The sequence below is a fragment of the Tremella mesenterica genome (assembly GCF_000271645.1).
Source record: "Tremella mesenterica DSM 1558 unplaced genomic scaffold TREMEscaffold_2, whole genome shotgun sequence".
Lineage (NCBI taxonomy): Eukaryota > Fungi > Basidiomycota > Tremellomycetes > Tremellales > Tremellaceae > Tremella > Tremella mesenterica.
Genome location: NW_006711226.1, coordinates 1479239 through 1493329, shown reverse-complemented (window position 1 = coordinate 1493329; position 14091 = coordinate 1479239). Strand labels below are relative to the sequence as shown.

The 14091-nt window shown below is 46.2% G+C and overlaps 8 protein-coding genes across 8 annotated transcripts; 4 read left to right on the top strand and 4 right to left on the bottom strand.

Moving 5' to 3' along the window:
* Positions 1-22: 22 nt before the first annotated feature.
* On the bottom strand, positions 23-2400 carry TREMEDRAFT_73297 (uncharacterized protein). The gene is made up of 5 exons (XM_007003065.1): positions 2152-2400; positions 1954-2104; positions 1708-1889; positions 1137-1644; positions 23-1041 (listed from the first exon to the last, which is right to left on the bottom strand). The coding sequence occupies exons 1-5, from the start codon at positions 2300-2302 to the stop codon at positions 189-191; spliced, it is 1845 nt and encodes a 614-aa protein (XP_007003127.1). The 5' UTR covers positions 2303-2400; the 3' UTR covers positions 23-188.
* Positions 2401-2638: 238 nt separating this feature from the next.
* TREMEDRAFT_60336 (uncharacterized protein) lies at positions 2639-3527 on the top strand (the record flags this gene model as incomplete). The annotated part of the gene is made up of 4 exons (XM_007002723.1): positions 2639-2715; positions 2871-3074; positions 3279-3391; positions 3478-3527. The coding sequence occupies 4 exons, from the start codon at positions 2639-2641 to the stop codon at positions 3525-3527; spliced, it is 444 nt and encodes a 147-aa protein (XP_007002785.1).
* Positions 3528-3716: 189 nt separating this feature from the next.
* Positions 3717-6850, bottom strand: TREMEDRAFT_60335 (uncharacterized protein; the record flags this gene model as incomplete). The annotated part of the gene is made up of 10 exons (XM_007002722.1): positions 3717-3919; positions 4083-4150; positions 4194-4307; positions 4366-4412; positions 4460-4942; positions 4989-5103; positions 5156-5320; positions 5385-5645; positions 5690-5758; positions 5802-6850. The coding sequence occupies 10 exons, from the start codon at positions 6848-6850 to the stop codon at positions 3717-3719; spliced, it is 2574 nt and encodes an 857-aa protein (XP_007002784.1).
* A 292-nt stretch (positions 6851-7142) lies between these two features.
* Positions 7143-8683, top strand: TREMEDRAFT_67748 (uncharacterized protein; the record flags this gene model as incomplete). The annotated part of the gene is made up of 5 exons (XM_007002942.1): positions 7143-7203; positions 7291-7380; positions 7428-7627; positions 7784-8556; positions 8578-8683. 5 exons carry the CDS (start codon positions 7143-7145, stop codon positions 8681-8683), a joined length of 1230 nt encoding a protein of 409 aa, XP_007003004.1.
* Positions 8684-9203: 520 nt separating this feature from the next.
* TREMEDRAFT_73296 (uncharacterized protein) lies at positions 9204-10483 on the bottom strand (the record flags this gene model as incomplete). The annotated part of the gene is made up of 3 exons (XM_007003064.1): positions 9204-9225; positions 9318-10229; positions 10290-10483. 3 exons carry the CDS (start codon positions 10481-10483, stop codon positions 9204-9206), a joined length of 1128 nt encoding a protein of 375 aa, XP_007003126.1.
* Positions 10484-11604: 1121 nt separating this feature from the next.
* Positions 11605-11979, top strand: TREMEDRAFT_60332 (uncharacterized protein; the record flags this gene model as incomplete). The annotated part of the gene is made up of 1 exon (XM_007002721.1): positions 11605-11979. The coding sequence occupies one exon, from the start codon at positions 11605-11607 to the stop codon at positions 11977-11979; it is 375 nt and encodes a 124-aa protein (XP_007002783.1).
* Positions 11980-12372: 393 nt separating this feature from the next.
* On the top strand, positions 12373-12958 carry TREMEDRAFT_42806 (uncharacterized protein). The gene is made up of 3 exons (XM_007002493.1): positions 12373-12474; positions 12547-12648; positions 12740-12958. Exons 1-3 carry the CDS (start codon positions 12392-12394, stop codon positions 12864-12866), a joined length of 312 nt encoding a protein of 103 aa, XP_007002555.1. The 5' UTR covers positions 12373-12391; the 3' UTR covers positions 12867-12958.
* A 309-nt stretch (positions 12959-13267) lies between these two features.
* TREMEDRAFT_27042 (uncharacterized protein) lies at positions 13268-13987 on the bottom strand (the record flags this gene model as incomplete). The annotated part of the gene is made up of 3 exons (XM_007002229.1): positions 13268-13469; positions 13755-13904; positions 13968-13987. 3 exons carry the CDS (start codon positions 13985-13987, stop codon positions 13268-13270), a joined length of 372 nt encoding a protein of 123 aa, XP_007002291.1.
* Positions 13988-14091: the final 104 nt, after the last annotated feature.

The following is a 14091-nucleotide window of genomic DNA, read 5'->3' as shown; positions in this document are numbered from 1 at the left end:
GAGTCCTGCCCGTAAACGTCTTTTGACGATGCAAGCATGCATAGTAGGTGATACAGTACAACAAAGACTCAAGGTCATAGGATGCCGATGCGATAGCTTTACGAGTAAAGTACAGTATTGCTACACGATAGTAAAATTAAATGTCCATCAAATCAATCATGGTCCATTCAATGAACAAAACTTCCCATCTACCACCCAGTTCCACCAACACCCAATCGACGATATTCTACCAATTCACATTGACCTTTATGTCTCTTCACATCTTCACCTTGTTCCTCTTTTGTAGGATCTGAAGGATCAGGTATTCTCAACCTATACCAATCACCCGAATGAGTGATCACTACTAATTGATGTTCCACCTTCATCTTTGATCCATCATCCAATTGAACTTTACTCTTACCTTTTATACTTCCAGAAGAAGGTCTTCGATCTTGATTCTTCACTACTCCTGGCAAACGACGTGTATATATGGTATTCTGTTGAGTTGGGGTTACATTGCCTCCAATCGTAGGAGTTACCGTTCCGGCTCTGGGTGAACGTATAGTACGATCACTCCCACTTCCAAATGAACGTCTTTCTTCTCTATTACCCATTCCTACACCTAAGCGGAGAGGGTCGTCTTTGAACGCGATGCTGGTTTTTGATCTCGACTTGTTACTATCTTGTGCGATATGATGTTGATTCGGAGTGGTAGAAGAATGGGAAGGGTGATATAAATGAGGGGGGAGAATAGGGGATGAAGTTGATGTTGAAGGAGATAAGGGAATTTGAACTTTGATCCAAGTAACAACGAATCTTTCGGCCCATTCTCCTTGTTGAGCGCGTTGAGCTTCTTCTTTCATTTTCATACTCGGTACACGGGCGGCAGCAGCGGCAGAACTGATAGCTGATGAGAAAGCATGAGGGTTTTTTCGAGGGAGATGATATTGAGCGAAACTACCTGGGGTAGAAAAGTATCTAGGTAAGGGTAGGTTACGTGAAAGTAAGCTCGTGAGACTTGGTTGAGATGTAGGAGTAGAGCTTATTGTTAATCCTTCAGATCTTTTACGTCAAGCAAATGGTCCTCGTCCTTTTTAGTGATATATTAAATCATGTGAAGAGAAAAGGAGTTCGAGAGTGTTTGTGAATAAACTCACGATCTTGATCCTCCAGTAGACTCGAGAGTTACATCAGGTCCAAAAACATGCACAGTACCTTTATCACTCCATCCCACTAAACGTCCTCCTTTGTCCATACTCTCATCACGATCCATCTTCTCACCTGATGGTAAGGGTAAAACTCCAAATTCAAACTTGGCCCCCCACATTCGGACCGGATCCATCCCACGCCGATATTCCCTCTCCAATCCTCCTGTAGTCGTATCCCATACTCGGACCAACGTGCCGAGCTCACCAGTAGTCAGGATATGTGATCCATTGGCGGTACATGCTAAAGTAGATAACGGGTGATCATGAGCGAGAATAATCGGATTTCGAAATGTTTGACCTTGTCTATGTCCACGTTTTCCCGAGTCTTGAGAAGGATTCGTAATTTCTGACGCTGGAGGAGGACAAGGGGGAAGATTGTTTAATTGCACGTGTCCCGCTTGTCTACCGGGAAGAGCCAGTAAAGTTGAGCCGGTGTTTGTGGATAACGCCATGAGACCTTTAAATCAGTCCAATCATTCTTTAAATACAGATAGATGGGAAAGGTTTGGGAAATACGAACCCAACTCGTTCTCCGCCGTTTCCCATTCACCAATCTTATGAACCCAGAAACCTGCTTCTTTGCCTTTACCTTTAACATCCCCTTGGGCAACTTGTCGAATACCATATTCAAAAGCTATTGCTCTGTGTGATAGCGCTACACAAAAAGTTGATCGACGTATGGCGACATTTCTCACTCTCTCCCTTATCGCGTCAGCTCCTTTCACACCATCCCAATCACCTCATTTTAAGCTATGAGAAGACTCACTCAAATTCCAGCTCTGCAACTGCAATTCCAAGACCATCATGATATATTATGACTTTGTTGGGGGAGTATACAGGTGTCCGACCACCTCCTTGGAGCACCAACAAAGGTCCATCAAGGAGAGGGACCACTAACGCCAGGGTACCTGATAGAACTACTTGTCAGACTCGTGAGCAAGCAAAGCATATAAGAGAGACTCACTACGACGACGAACTATGACAAGTGGATATGTACGCCATATCTCGTATCCCGTCTCGGTGGCAATGGTAAACAATCGTCCGTCCGGGGAGAAAGTGATGGAGAGTACGGGAGCAGGACGGAGGGTAGAGACTTGAAACCTGCCGAGCTGCATGGCGTCGGAGCAGGGTACATGGGGAAGTTGTGAAAGCTGTGAGAATTCAGATGGTTGAGATCATGAGCTGATGGGAGTTTGTTGATGATGAGGAAGATAGATCGATTCGAGGTTGAGACGAGTAATTGAGCGATCAAGCTTTGAAGCGGAGGAAACAGGTCCGAAACGAGTGGCAAAAAAGGCGGCGATCGCCGCTCACCTGCAAAAGTTGCCTTCCCTCAAAGCCTTTGCCTTTGTCTCTACTTCATATTCCCTTTTCCAGCGCATTCAACTTGCCACTGGTCTTTCTCTCAATCCATAGTTGCTCCCAATCGATAGAAATATCCTCGATAAATCATGTCCGACGATGAAATGGGTCAAATGGGAGGGGATGATGTCGGTGAAGATTATTTCGAAGATCCAGACATGTTAAAGTGAGTTTTCTCTCACTCCTGTCCCCTTCAGTCCGTCCATTTCGACCCTATCACCTCCGATCCCACACAGTGTCATCAGAAAGTTCAGTATCTTCGCTCTCACTTATTAGGAGTAATATCGCATCCTTGAAAGCATTTAGCTGAGTTCACTTTAGCTACGAAGAAGACGCCGAACCAGACGAAGAAGCAGAAGGCAACGAAGTGGACCCGGATAATATCATAGAATCCAATCCACCAGAAGGAGAAATGAGACAACGTACTGGAAAAGCTGCAAAGCCCAACGAGACAAGAGTGACAACACCATATATGACGAAATATGAGCGAGCTAGGGTGTTGGGTACGAGGGCTTTGCAGATCAGGTGGGGTTTCTATTTATCTTCTATACCGTCGTAAATACCCTTTAGTCATTCTCTCTTCGGTTGAGGACCCATCATCATATCCTGAATTACTCTTGTAGGAGCGGATGCTCCATATCCTTTTCTCAGGGGCATGTTGTCCAGTAGACGTTGATCGGGGAGAACTGGATGTCCAGGAATAAACTCAGAAAAGCAGCTTATGGACAGTATGAACGCCCCTGTACTCGTACCTGTCGAAGGGGAGACAGATCCGTTGGAAATAGCTTTGAAAGAATTGGCTCAAAAGAAAATTCCTCTAGTCATCAGACGTTATCTTCCAGGTCAGTCTTCCCCCTAAATCTCTTTCACTATTTTACTGGCTCTTCAAACGATAATTGAAATGAAAGTATGAGAAGCTGAGAGATAGATAACTCGTTCGAAGATTGGAAAGTGGAAGAACTTATCGTACAAGAATAATCCGTCGTTTTTCTTTTTCTTTTGGTTAGTTATGTGAAAATTACATTGTATGCATGCAACATAAGACCAAAACAATAAAACGACAAGTTGAAGATCATTTTTTCTCCCATCTATCAACACCCTACGAGCACAATTATAAACTATTATTGAGTGATGATGCTACCGAGGAGATACAGGATCTCACAACTACTAACACTCCAGGTGAGTCCCACGTGATAGCTGAACATGGACATCATCTATATTATCACCCTGCATGAAACTCATATCTTCCATCGTAGATTGCCGATATATGTCCATCCGGAACGCTTGAGTGGAAGCGAGATGATGTGCTTGGCCAAATAACTTGAGAGCGGAGATTATACATTCAATATCGGCGTCGATTGGAGCGGCGGCTACATGAGATCAGTATTGATGTTTCAAGTCATCTCACTCGGCCCCAAAATACGCCGATCGAAAAGTTGACGATTTTTGAATAACCACCGGACATTGTGACATTACTTTTGACAATGATGAGGAAGGAAGGAGATGATATCAGAAATGATTTCTTCCACTCACCTTCCGTCTGACCAAGATGATGCAGCCTTTTAGACTCTCTGATTAATATTTTAACAACAAAAGACCAACTACTAGTCAGCACGAGGACTCAAGGTGTCTACAACCACTCACGTCATCACTATGAACACATCAAAATCCGCTCTCATAGTTTCCGCAGAAATCCGACGAATAGTACAAGTCAATCGTCTAGCCACACCCACTGCCAGGTGATTCTCCGCATTGAACCTTCCCATCAGCTTCACTTCCAACCAGAACATCATGTGAAATGATGAAAGAAACTGACGAATATATGTCCCAGAGAAACATCCATGCACAACCCAGTACAAAATGCTGAAACATCAGCTGATACATTACGCTTGATAAAATTATCAACTGACCATTGACGCTACGTCTTTCTTCGATGGACTATAATGCCAATCTTGAACTTTCCCATCCCATTTCTCCCAATTCGTCCTTCTTTCAGGTGGTAGATCATTTTCTATTCTCAACAAAGCCAGACGAATCTCTTCGTATGCTTTCGGCGTTCGGATCCTAGCGCATCTCGTCCATCCTTGCGATCCACTGGGATTCTTCCCATCTTCACAAGGGTGTGTGTCGGTGGCTTGTGAGGCGTTGTACTCTTGAAAAGATAGATATTCGTCTATCCCACCCATGGGTGAAACTGAGCAACTTCCATCCCGCGTACGTTCCTGCAGTCCAGGTTCAGGTTTTAGATACATGAGTTTGGAAGACTTTTCGAGTAGTGCGATGGCTCGTAGACGAAGGATGTAGAATGTGGAATCTGCGTAGTGCGGTAATGGTCCCTCGGAAGGTTCGAACAGTTCCGAGACTGTCTTGTCGTCATCCTTGTTCACCAAGCCCTGTAGGTTAGAAAAATCACTGTGTACAGTTTGAAAGTGAACTGACCAGTTCGTAATCGTGCAAAGGCTTCGGGTACGGAGTGGTCACGCTTTCATCCTGTATTGCAGGAGGCCACTGTGAAGCTATTGATCCACAACGATCGACGATGTAGATAGACCAACTGATACATTTAGTATCTACTCTGTAATCACCAAAAGAATGAGGAAGCTCACAAAGCCCAAATGCGTTCTCCTAGATCGATGGCATCTTGTGGAGGAGGAAGAGCGTAACTTCGATGTCTCATTATACTGACTAGATCACCTCTCTGATCTCGAGGTACAGGACTTGGTCGGAATACGCTAGACGGGATTTGATGTAAACCGCATGAGATGGCCAATCTACCACATCAGACTTCACTTGCACGTCGTCCTCACAGATGACTATGGTGGAAATTTGACTTACCGTGCCGCCAAGCCAGTCATCATCCATCCTTCATGATACCGAGATTTACTGAATTGATATACGGCCAACATGGTTGCAGCTCTGACAGCATCAAATAGCCGATCAGCAAGACGGATAGATTCATCGAGCTGCTTGGAGGCAACGGAGAAGAAATGGGATTCGAGAGACCTTATAGAAGGTGATGTGGAGACCCTAGAGGCTAGGAGATACATCGTATGTAGTAGAGATGGATGTGGGCGTTTGCTGGGTGGTAAAGAGAGACTAGTCGTTAGATGATCTTCCAATACTGTCTAGGAAAAGCCGACCTAGCGAAAAAACGAGGAATGTGGAATTCTTGTCCAAAAATCCGCATGCTGGAGAAGAATAGATCTAGTCTGAGTGTCAGCATGCGCAAGTCAAGCAATTGAAAGGGCTGACAAATGATCCCTTGCTACTCTTGGAAGATCGTTGACATCGAACCATCCTCCGACCAATTCCAGAGCTGGGCTCTCGTTCAATCCTCCATATTCCGCGCCGGAGAAAGCCTTTGCAGTGGAATCTGACTGGAATGAAGGTATATTTTGCTGCAGGTTTGCATAGGAAGATTCGTTCGGTTGAGTGAAAGTGACCTGTTCATTCTGTTGATGTAAAGGAGCGGTGTAGGGGCTGGGATCGGTGGACATCGAAGACCTCGAATCTCCTGATACAGGCGTGACATTTGATTGTGAGCTTGAATATGATGGAAAGGTGGTGTCCTCAAGATTTGGAGGGTGCGACTCTTGCTGAGTAACACTTGAAGGAGGTATAATATCATTGAGAAAGGCCTGGGTACCAGGAGTGATACCTTCCATAGCAAACGCAGAAGGGAAAGCGGATCCACTTTGCGGCTGTGTTGGTGGGGGCGGAGGGGGAACCGACAACTGAGTGGTTGTAGTTGAAAAAGAGTTTATGAGACTGAGAAAGGTAGGATCCAAACCAGACCAATCAAATCCCAACACAGCATCTGATTGAGCCAGCTTTGGCATATTCTCCATACCTTGTAATCCATTTCCCATTATCCCATTTCCACCAAAAAGAGATCCCCCAAATCCAAAACTCATCCCAGTCGATGTATCTGGCATTGCTCCTAATTCGTTGATACCGTTGAGGTCAAAGGTTTCATTCTCGGTCCATCCATCTTGTTCACTAGATCGTCTTGAAGCAGATGCTGTCCGTGGTTCGACATCTCCTACGCCTACACCTCCATGTCGGAGTAGATTCTCCAACTCTGACACCTTGTCTTCCAATTGACGGACCCGACTGACGGGTTTACCATTATCGTAGATACACTCTCTTTTGAGTTTCTTGCAATGATCACAGGGATCGGGTTTGTTACCTGAACACCGTATACGACGTTTACGACAGTAAAGACAGGCATCTCCACGCTGTAGGGGTAGCTTATGAGATGATGAAGATGAGACATGAGTGGAAGAATCGTCTTTGGGCATGATTGTATATGTAGATACCAGTTCCAGTGGAGAGTGATAGCAAAGTGATCAAGTGCGGCAACTTGGAGTCGGCAAGTGACCTCGGCCCTCGCCGCCTCGGGGTTGGTTCCATCTGTCTCCGACGGAAGTAAGTCTTTGACGTTTCCCACGTGGTTTTCAAGAGCTTCGAGGGCGACTTCGATCTCTTGCTCGTATCCTGGTTCCACCTTGCAGCTTGGACACAGGATCTCTATACATTCACACACAGCTTCTCAACAGATCACGGCATATAATAAACCGTATACAGCTCATCATGTCGGAAGTATATCAGAAGAAAGAACTTCTGGCATTGATGAGCACAGGAGCCAACAAGCGTGAGTAATCTGTGACTTCAATCACCAGTTGGCTTCACCTTTACTCGTATCTCTCGTATCAAAGTTGAAGGACACTAATCAATGCAGAATGTGTAGATTGTAATGCCCCATCCCCTCAATGGGCATCTGTGAGCTATGGGACTTTCATCTGTCTCGAATGTTCCGGTATACATCGAGGTGAGTCTTTTCGATCTCTGCTCAAAGGCCCATGCTCATGAAGACAGGTTTCGGCGTTCATATCTCATTCGTCCGTAGTATCACGATGGACAAATGGTCCGAGGACCAATTGAAAAAGATGAAGATGGGTGGTAATGAAGCTTTCAATAGCTTCATGGATGGTTATGGACCTCAGGGTGGGTATGAGAAAGGTATGGGAATGCAGGACAAGTATAATTCTTGGGCTGCTGCTCAATATCGGGCCAAAGTGAGTGCTCTCCTTAGCTCTTACCCTCCGGCCCATCTTTCTTTTCTCTCTCTTTTTGTAGTGTCACTTACTCAGCTCGTAAACTATTGCTGTTCTTTTCTTAAGCTTCATACATACTCCATATGGGATTGAATGTATGTAAAGTTGACCAAGTAGCTCGCTGCGGAATGTTCTGATCCCCCTCAACCTTGGTCTCCTTCACCTCCACCTATCGACCAACCTTCACGTCCCGCATCATCTCAAGCCACGCGTAAATCCCGCGCTGGTCAATCCATCGGTCCCTCTTCTCTCTCCTCTTCCAATCCCGTATCCCGTACAGGTTCCCCTTTACCTGGAAGTGTAGGAGGTAACGAAGCCTTCTTCGAGCGAATGGGCAATACCAACGCCTCTCGTCCAGATCATCTTCCTCCTTCTCAAGGTGGTCGTTATTCCGGTTTTGGATCCACACCAGAACCAGAACCAGATTACAACCCTGCATACAGCTTATCTTCTCGATCGGTACCTACCATAGGAGAACTTCAAGCCAACCCAGTAGCTGCTTTGTCTAAAGGATGGGGAGTTTTATCTTCTGTCGTTGCTATGGCTGGAAAAGGTATCAATGAAGCTGTTGTCCAACCTGGTTTTCAACAAGCTAAAGGATTAGCTCGAGATGTTCAGACGGGTCAGGGTAACGAAGAATGGAGAAAGTATTTACAGACCGCTGCTGTTGGCGCCACTCAAGCAGGGGGATGGATAGGTCAACGTGCAGGTGAAGGATGGACAGCGGTTAATGGATTAGCTAAAGAGAAAGGAGGAGTAGATTTGAATGAACAACTGGGGAAACTTGGTCTGGGAAAAGGAAGAGAACAGGAATATGGAAGATTGGAAAGGGCAGAAGATGGCGTGTTGAGTTCTCATGGTGCTGGAACGGATGACGACTTTTTCGATTCGTGGGATCATCAAACTTCCAGTGCTGGTCCATCGGTTTCGAGTCCATTAGCTCCCAAACCTATGGGTGATGCTGGTAAGAGTGCTAACAAGGGTGGATGGGATGATGATGAGTGGAAAGACTTTTAGCGAGTTTCAGTGACGAGGACGATTTAGCGCAGTCTAGGCATATACATACAGTTCATTTTTACAACGAATGCGATGAGAGATTTCTATGTAAAGTTTCATGCCTTTTTTGAATTGTTTTGTATTACTAGCTCAGGTACCAAAGCACCTACCACTGCGTCTAGTGTCATCCCTACTAAATGGGCATTACAGCTCGTATCGCTGATAGGAGCCAGGAGTCGTGTTACATGAGCCGGTGAAGGATAAAAGACTTTGCTGAGCGTGGCTAGAGGTAAGTGCGACAGTATGACAAATCAGAATAACTAACGAGGAATGACTTGAGCTATTCTTTGTTCCGCTCGGAGTCTGAGATCCTCCGCTTCATCAGGCGTGGGATTAGGAGGGGTAGGCGCAGGATACCCGTCTAAAGGGAAAAGTATCTTTTCTAGTAAATCACATGTTGTCAGAGCATTCTGACTTGTGAGGAGGTATTCGTTGACTATGTGGGGTAATAACCGTCCGTTCAGCTCTTTATCTTTCGAAATTATTCGGAATTTGCATCTTGACTAGTAGCTCAAGGCCATGCGTGGAAATGAGGGGATCACATCGCAAAACAGATAGAACGGGAGGGTGAAATTCATGTTGAGATAAGACTCACCTGTCAATGATGGGACCCAAGAGATTCACAAACATCTCCATGGATCCCCATATCAAACGTCTATGCCAAATCCTTTCCTCGTCCACCCCCAAAATCTCCCTGATCACACTCAACCAAATCAAATGACATCCATCATACCTTTCGTCCCTACTTGTCTCAGAGTAAAGGGCTACCACTCCCGTCGCCCAATTCCAAATACCTAACAGAATTGTCCATAGACGTACGAAAAACGCCCATATATCTTCCGTCGCTGTTGTCCTCTCCTTGACCGCTGTCTCTTTGACTGAAACGCTTGACTTTGGTTCTCCGAGAAAACGAAGGATGATTTGATACCAAAACCAACCTTCTACCAACCGACGACTTATGGCTCCTAATACCGCCCGGCCTAGAATTTCGCGTAGAATGGGACTTTCCACTTCTGATTGAGTTTCTATAGGAATGTAGAGTTTGGTCAAAGAGTCCGCTAGAGCAGTCAGGTATATAGGGGAGACTATGTATTCCGCATTTCCCAGTAAATCTTGTTTTTCTCCCTGTTCTTCCCTGTTATCTTGATCTGATGTAGTAGGAGGAGAGGGGGTATTGGAGGGTATGAGACAAACAGATAAGAGTGGAAGACGGGAATGATAGGCTTCTCCCGGGGTTTTTATACCTGGTAAAGGAGACAAAACATTCCGAGCTTCCAGGGATTGTCGAAAGGTTCGAAGATGTATAGATATAATGTTGGGTAGATCAAGTAGTAAGAAGATGATGATATTTGATGGATTACTTTGTATAGATGTTAGGATCGGTTGAAGGATAGGTCGAATAATTTGAGAGTTGATGATTGGTAAAAGAGTTCGATCTCGAGGGGAAAGACGTGAATACCATGAGAGGACGTAATAACGAAGTGCGAGAGCAATGAGGTGATGTATTCTATGAATTCATCAGCCTATCTCGATCTGTTTGAGTAGAGTAAATAGGGGGAGGACTTACCGCTCGTTCAGCAACACAATTTCAAGTGTATCTCCATCGAGGAAAGGTGGTACGGAGAGATAAAGAGGTGCTCGGGGGTATAACAGTCGACGGTAGAGAGGTAAATGGACAGGATCTTTTTGTACCGCAGGGATAGAACGAGTCGGCCGGGGAGGGAGTCGAGGGGGAAGAGGAAGAGGACGAGAAGGAGGCATGGTCACATTATCATCCAAGTAGTTTACTTGTAGTAGTGTGAGAACCTCTCCCACGATTCCACAATCCACGAATTCACGAACATCCTTGGCCTTGCGTCGATCTTTGGGACATCGGCGATCGCCGATCAGACACCAACCAACCTCACTTTCCCATGTAAAATATCACATATCTTGTCAAGAAGACTCAATCCTTCGGCCGAATATGTATGAAACGTTAGTCTTCGAACCTCGTACTCCCATTGTCTGCGTCAAGTCCCCGTCGTCGTCGGCCGTGAGTGAATAGCAAAAGCTGCTTCGATCTACAGTCCACGTCCTCGAACCCGATAGCCCGTAACCCGATAATTCCTCCAACCCGATAGATTTTCAGTGATACCGAGTAGGTTTGCAGGAGATTTCATGTGACCCCGGTACCAGGTACCCGATAGTGTCAAGGCTGAGATTATCGGGTTAGAGGACAATCCTTGGTAGGGGAGGAAGAGAAATAGGCCCGCGAAGTCAAAGGCGTGGAATAATATCCCCAAAATAGGCGTGCACAGGGGCTTCTGGGACAGAATAGGCGCGCCAAACTGTCTCATGTGACCCCAAATTAAGTGGAGGGTTCACTTAAGCTTTTCCTCCAACCCGTTAGGTCCCTCAAGGCGATAGCTCAAAGCCCACACCGAGCCTATCGGGTTAGAGGACGCGGACTGTACCCTTCTTTTTCACACGATGTGCAAAGATCATCTTACAGGCAAAAAGGAGATGATGTTCTCATGCTACACAGCTTTTTGGAAGTGGTATTACATGAGAAATGACCTGGAGATCCAAGTGCTATAGGGCTGTACATGCAGAATGGAGCTCAAATGTATATGCACCGCCTACCACCAGTTTCTCATGGGGTTTTGACTATATAAGAGGTAGCAAAAATGGTAGGTATAGACTGATATAACTCTCACATTTCACAAATCGAGTACTAAACTATGGGAAGTTGTCCAGCAAGCAAATATACCTCCTCGTTCACTGTCCAACCCTTTCAGGGCGACCAAGAAAAGTACGCGGAGCAATCATATGTGAGTCTCAACATCACTTTCCCATCGTTGAAATCCCTGTCTCTCACGAATGAACCGGACTCAACGCTCACCATGACCGCGGAGTACCAACATCCACGTCGACTCGACACGGTCAATGTTCGAAATACTCTCTTTGGCAACGAGTCCCGCTTCAAATGCTTCCAAGAATCCCTGAGAATGAACCCGGATGGTGGTTGGCCATCGGCTTTTGAACCCTTGAGAGATGTATGGGGGCGGCTCATGGAAGAAGACTATGGTAGTAGTCAAGGGGAATGGGCCGCGGCTCTCCGCTCTGTCCAGCGAACACTCCAGAGCGCCGCACACGCGATACATATGCAAGAGAACATCTACATTTGCGATCCGACCAAGGGGTCGAGGGATCCAACCATCCAGTGGGTATCCACGAGGGTGGTTGTCAGAGGAGTAGCAACGGACTTTGATGAGTAGTAGACAGTCTAGACAGCCACTCTGCAGCCATGCAGCCATCACGCGACTTCCGAGTGAAAGTTCCGATGCATGACATCTGAATGATAGAAAAGCTCGAAGCATGGTGCCCTGGTGCTAGCTGCTAGCCGCTAGCTAGCCGCTAGCTAGCCGCTAGCCTGCTTGAATGAGCATTCGCAAGCGCGCAGCCCGCACCAATCGCCGTTGTACTACGAGGAGTAGCACTACTCGTACTTATCGGAACACGTGACTCCTGATGGTGTAGCACATCAATAAAACGCCGAAACGCCGTCGCATTGTTTGTACTTCGCCACCCGTTTGAACTTTGGAGATATAAACCCTCCCTCTTCCCCCTTACCCCTCGTCATCACTTCTTTCAGTCAATCACCCCTTAACCCAACTCAATCTATAAACAATGTCCGGACGTGGTAAAGGTGGCAAAGGTCTCGGAAAAGGTGGTGCCAAACGTCACCGCAAAATCCTTCGTGACAACATCCAGTGAGTCATTCTTGTCTGATCTTCCCCTAAGTTACTTTTCGTTTCTAGCCAGGAGAAACGCTCACGATATAGGGGTATCACAAAACCTGCTATCCGTCGTCTCGCCCGTCGTGGTGGTGTCAAACGTATCTCTGGTCTTATATACGAAGAGACTCGTGGAGTGTTGAAAATTTTGTGAGTATTTGTCTTCACTCCCTATCGTACAGTATCAGTCGTGGGAAGGGGGCGAAGATGGGAGCAAAAAGAAACAAAGCTTACGTCTCAGCCTCGAGAATGTCATTCGTGACTCTGTCACTTACACCGAACACGCCAAACGCAAGACCGTCACATCTCTCGATGTCGTCTACGCTCTCAAGAGACAAGGTCGCACCTTGTATGGTTTCGGTGCTTAAATGTGGGACAGGAGAGAAAGGAGGAGATATTCGTAGCTTTCGTTTTGTTTACTGCTCTCGCTCCGGCGATTGATGCATTGAATATGTTTGAATTTCGTCCATATCACACCCCTGGTCCCCCACCTCACTCGGCCGTCACTCGCTAATCAAGAGGAACCCGACTTCGTCGCCACCGTACAGCTCGGACTTGAAATAGAAAACCCTGCTGCGCGTTGCGTGTTGCATAGTTGTAAGCAAAGAAGGATGCATAGTGTAGGGTTCGACGTTGCAAGAACGTAGTACCTAGAGGGGGCACTATGGAGTAACACCATCCCCTGTTGTCAATTTCAAGGCTGGCAAGGCGACCCTCATTATGAGGTCGATGAGAGGGAATCACTACTATGCAATGCATCCATCCAAACCTACAAGACCACGATAGTATTCGGGGTGTACCTCTTAGTGTTATACACGCTCTTCCCGACCTCCCAATTCGGTACATCCTTCATGATCTCCTTTTCACGAGCTACAGCGGCTTCATGTCGTCTGTAGGTATCACGATCCTGTTCAGCTAATATGAGGGGGACTAGGTGTATCCGTGACCAAGCGAGTTCACGTTTAAGTTCTCTGGCGTATCAGTTGACCGACTTCATATCGACGTACACCTCATTCCGGCAAAAATCAAGTGAATCATCCTCCCCCGCCGACCCCTTGAAGATGTAAATGGTAGATGAGAAGGCCAATTGAACTCCCAGTGGTGATCGGAGTGAGAAATGCATATTGTCACCCAACTCAATCACAGATCAAGAGCTTCTCACGAACAGGAGTTTGGAGGATGATGGGTGAATGGGGAATGCAAGTGGAAGCGGCACATGTAAGGAACGACGTTCAGAAGTGAGAACATGGACTCACCTTTTCTCTAAATTCCCTTGTCCGACTCGATAGAACCCGAATGCACATATAAGTCCCACTGCACCGAAAATGACAGCTCCCCCAGGTCCACGAATAGGAAGGTTTCGTTTATATTTGATAGCTTCGTACCCTCCCGGAGGGGGCATATCCCTGTTGATTAGCAGTGTTTCTCTCAACAACATGTGTCCCTTTTCAGAGGATTGTAGAACGTACTGTCTGAAGCCGTGCGACATGGTTGTATGCTTTTTCAACTTGTGATTTTCAGAGCAACATGCACACTACGCCATGCATCATGCACCATTAGAGGAAAGGAAGATATATTATTTTCTCTAATTTT

Bases quoted from the DNA above. Each gene is read 5' to 3' on its own strand.
- TREMEDRAFT_73297 (XM_007003065.1), bottom strand. From the start codon at position 2,302: ATGCAGCTCGGCAGGTTTCAAGTCTCTACCCTCCGTCCTGCTCCCGTA. The intron at 2,105-2,151 runs GTGAGTCTCTCT...TCTGACAAGTAG, and splicing joins TGTCATAGTTCGTCGTCGTA to TTCTATCAGGTACCCTGGCG. The intron at 1,890-1,953 runs GTGAGTCTTCTC...TGACGCGATAAG, and splicing joins GTTGCAGAGCTGGAATTTGA to GGAGAGAGTGAGAAATGTCG.
- TREMEDRAFT_42806 (XM_007002493.1), top strand. From the start codon at position 12,392: ATGTCCGGACGTGGTAAAGGTGGCAAAGGTCTCGGAAAAGGTGGTGCC. The intron at 12,475-12,546 runs GTGAGTCATTCT...CTCACGATATAG, and splicing joins ATCCTTCGTGACAACATCCA to GGGTATCACAAAACCTGCTA. The intron at 12,649-12,739 runs GTGAGTATTTGT...CTTACGTCTCAG, and splicing joins CGTGGAGTGTTGAAAATTTT to CCTCGAGAATGTCATTCGTG.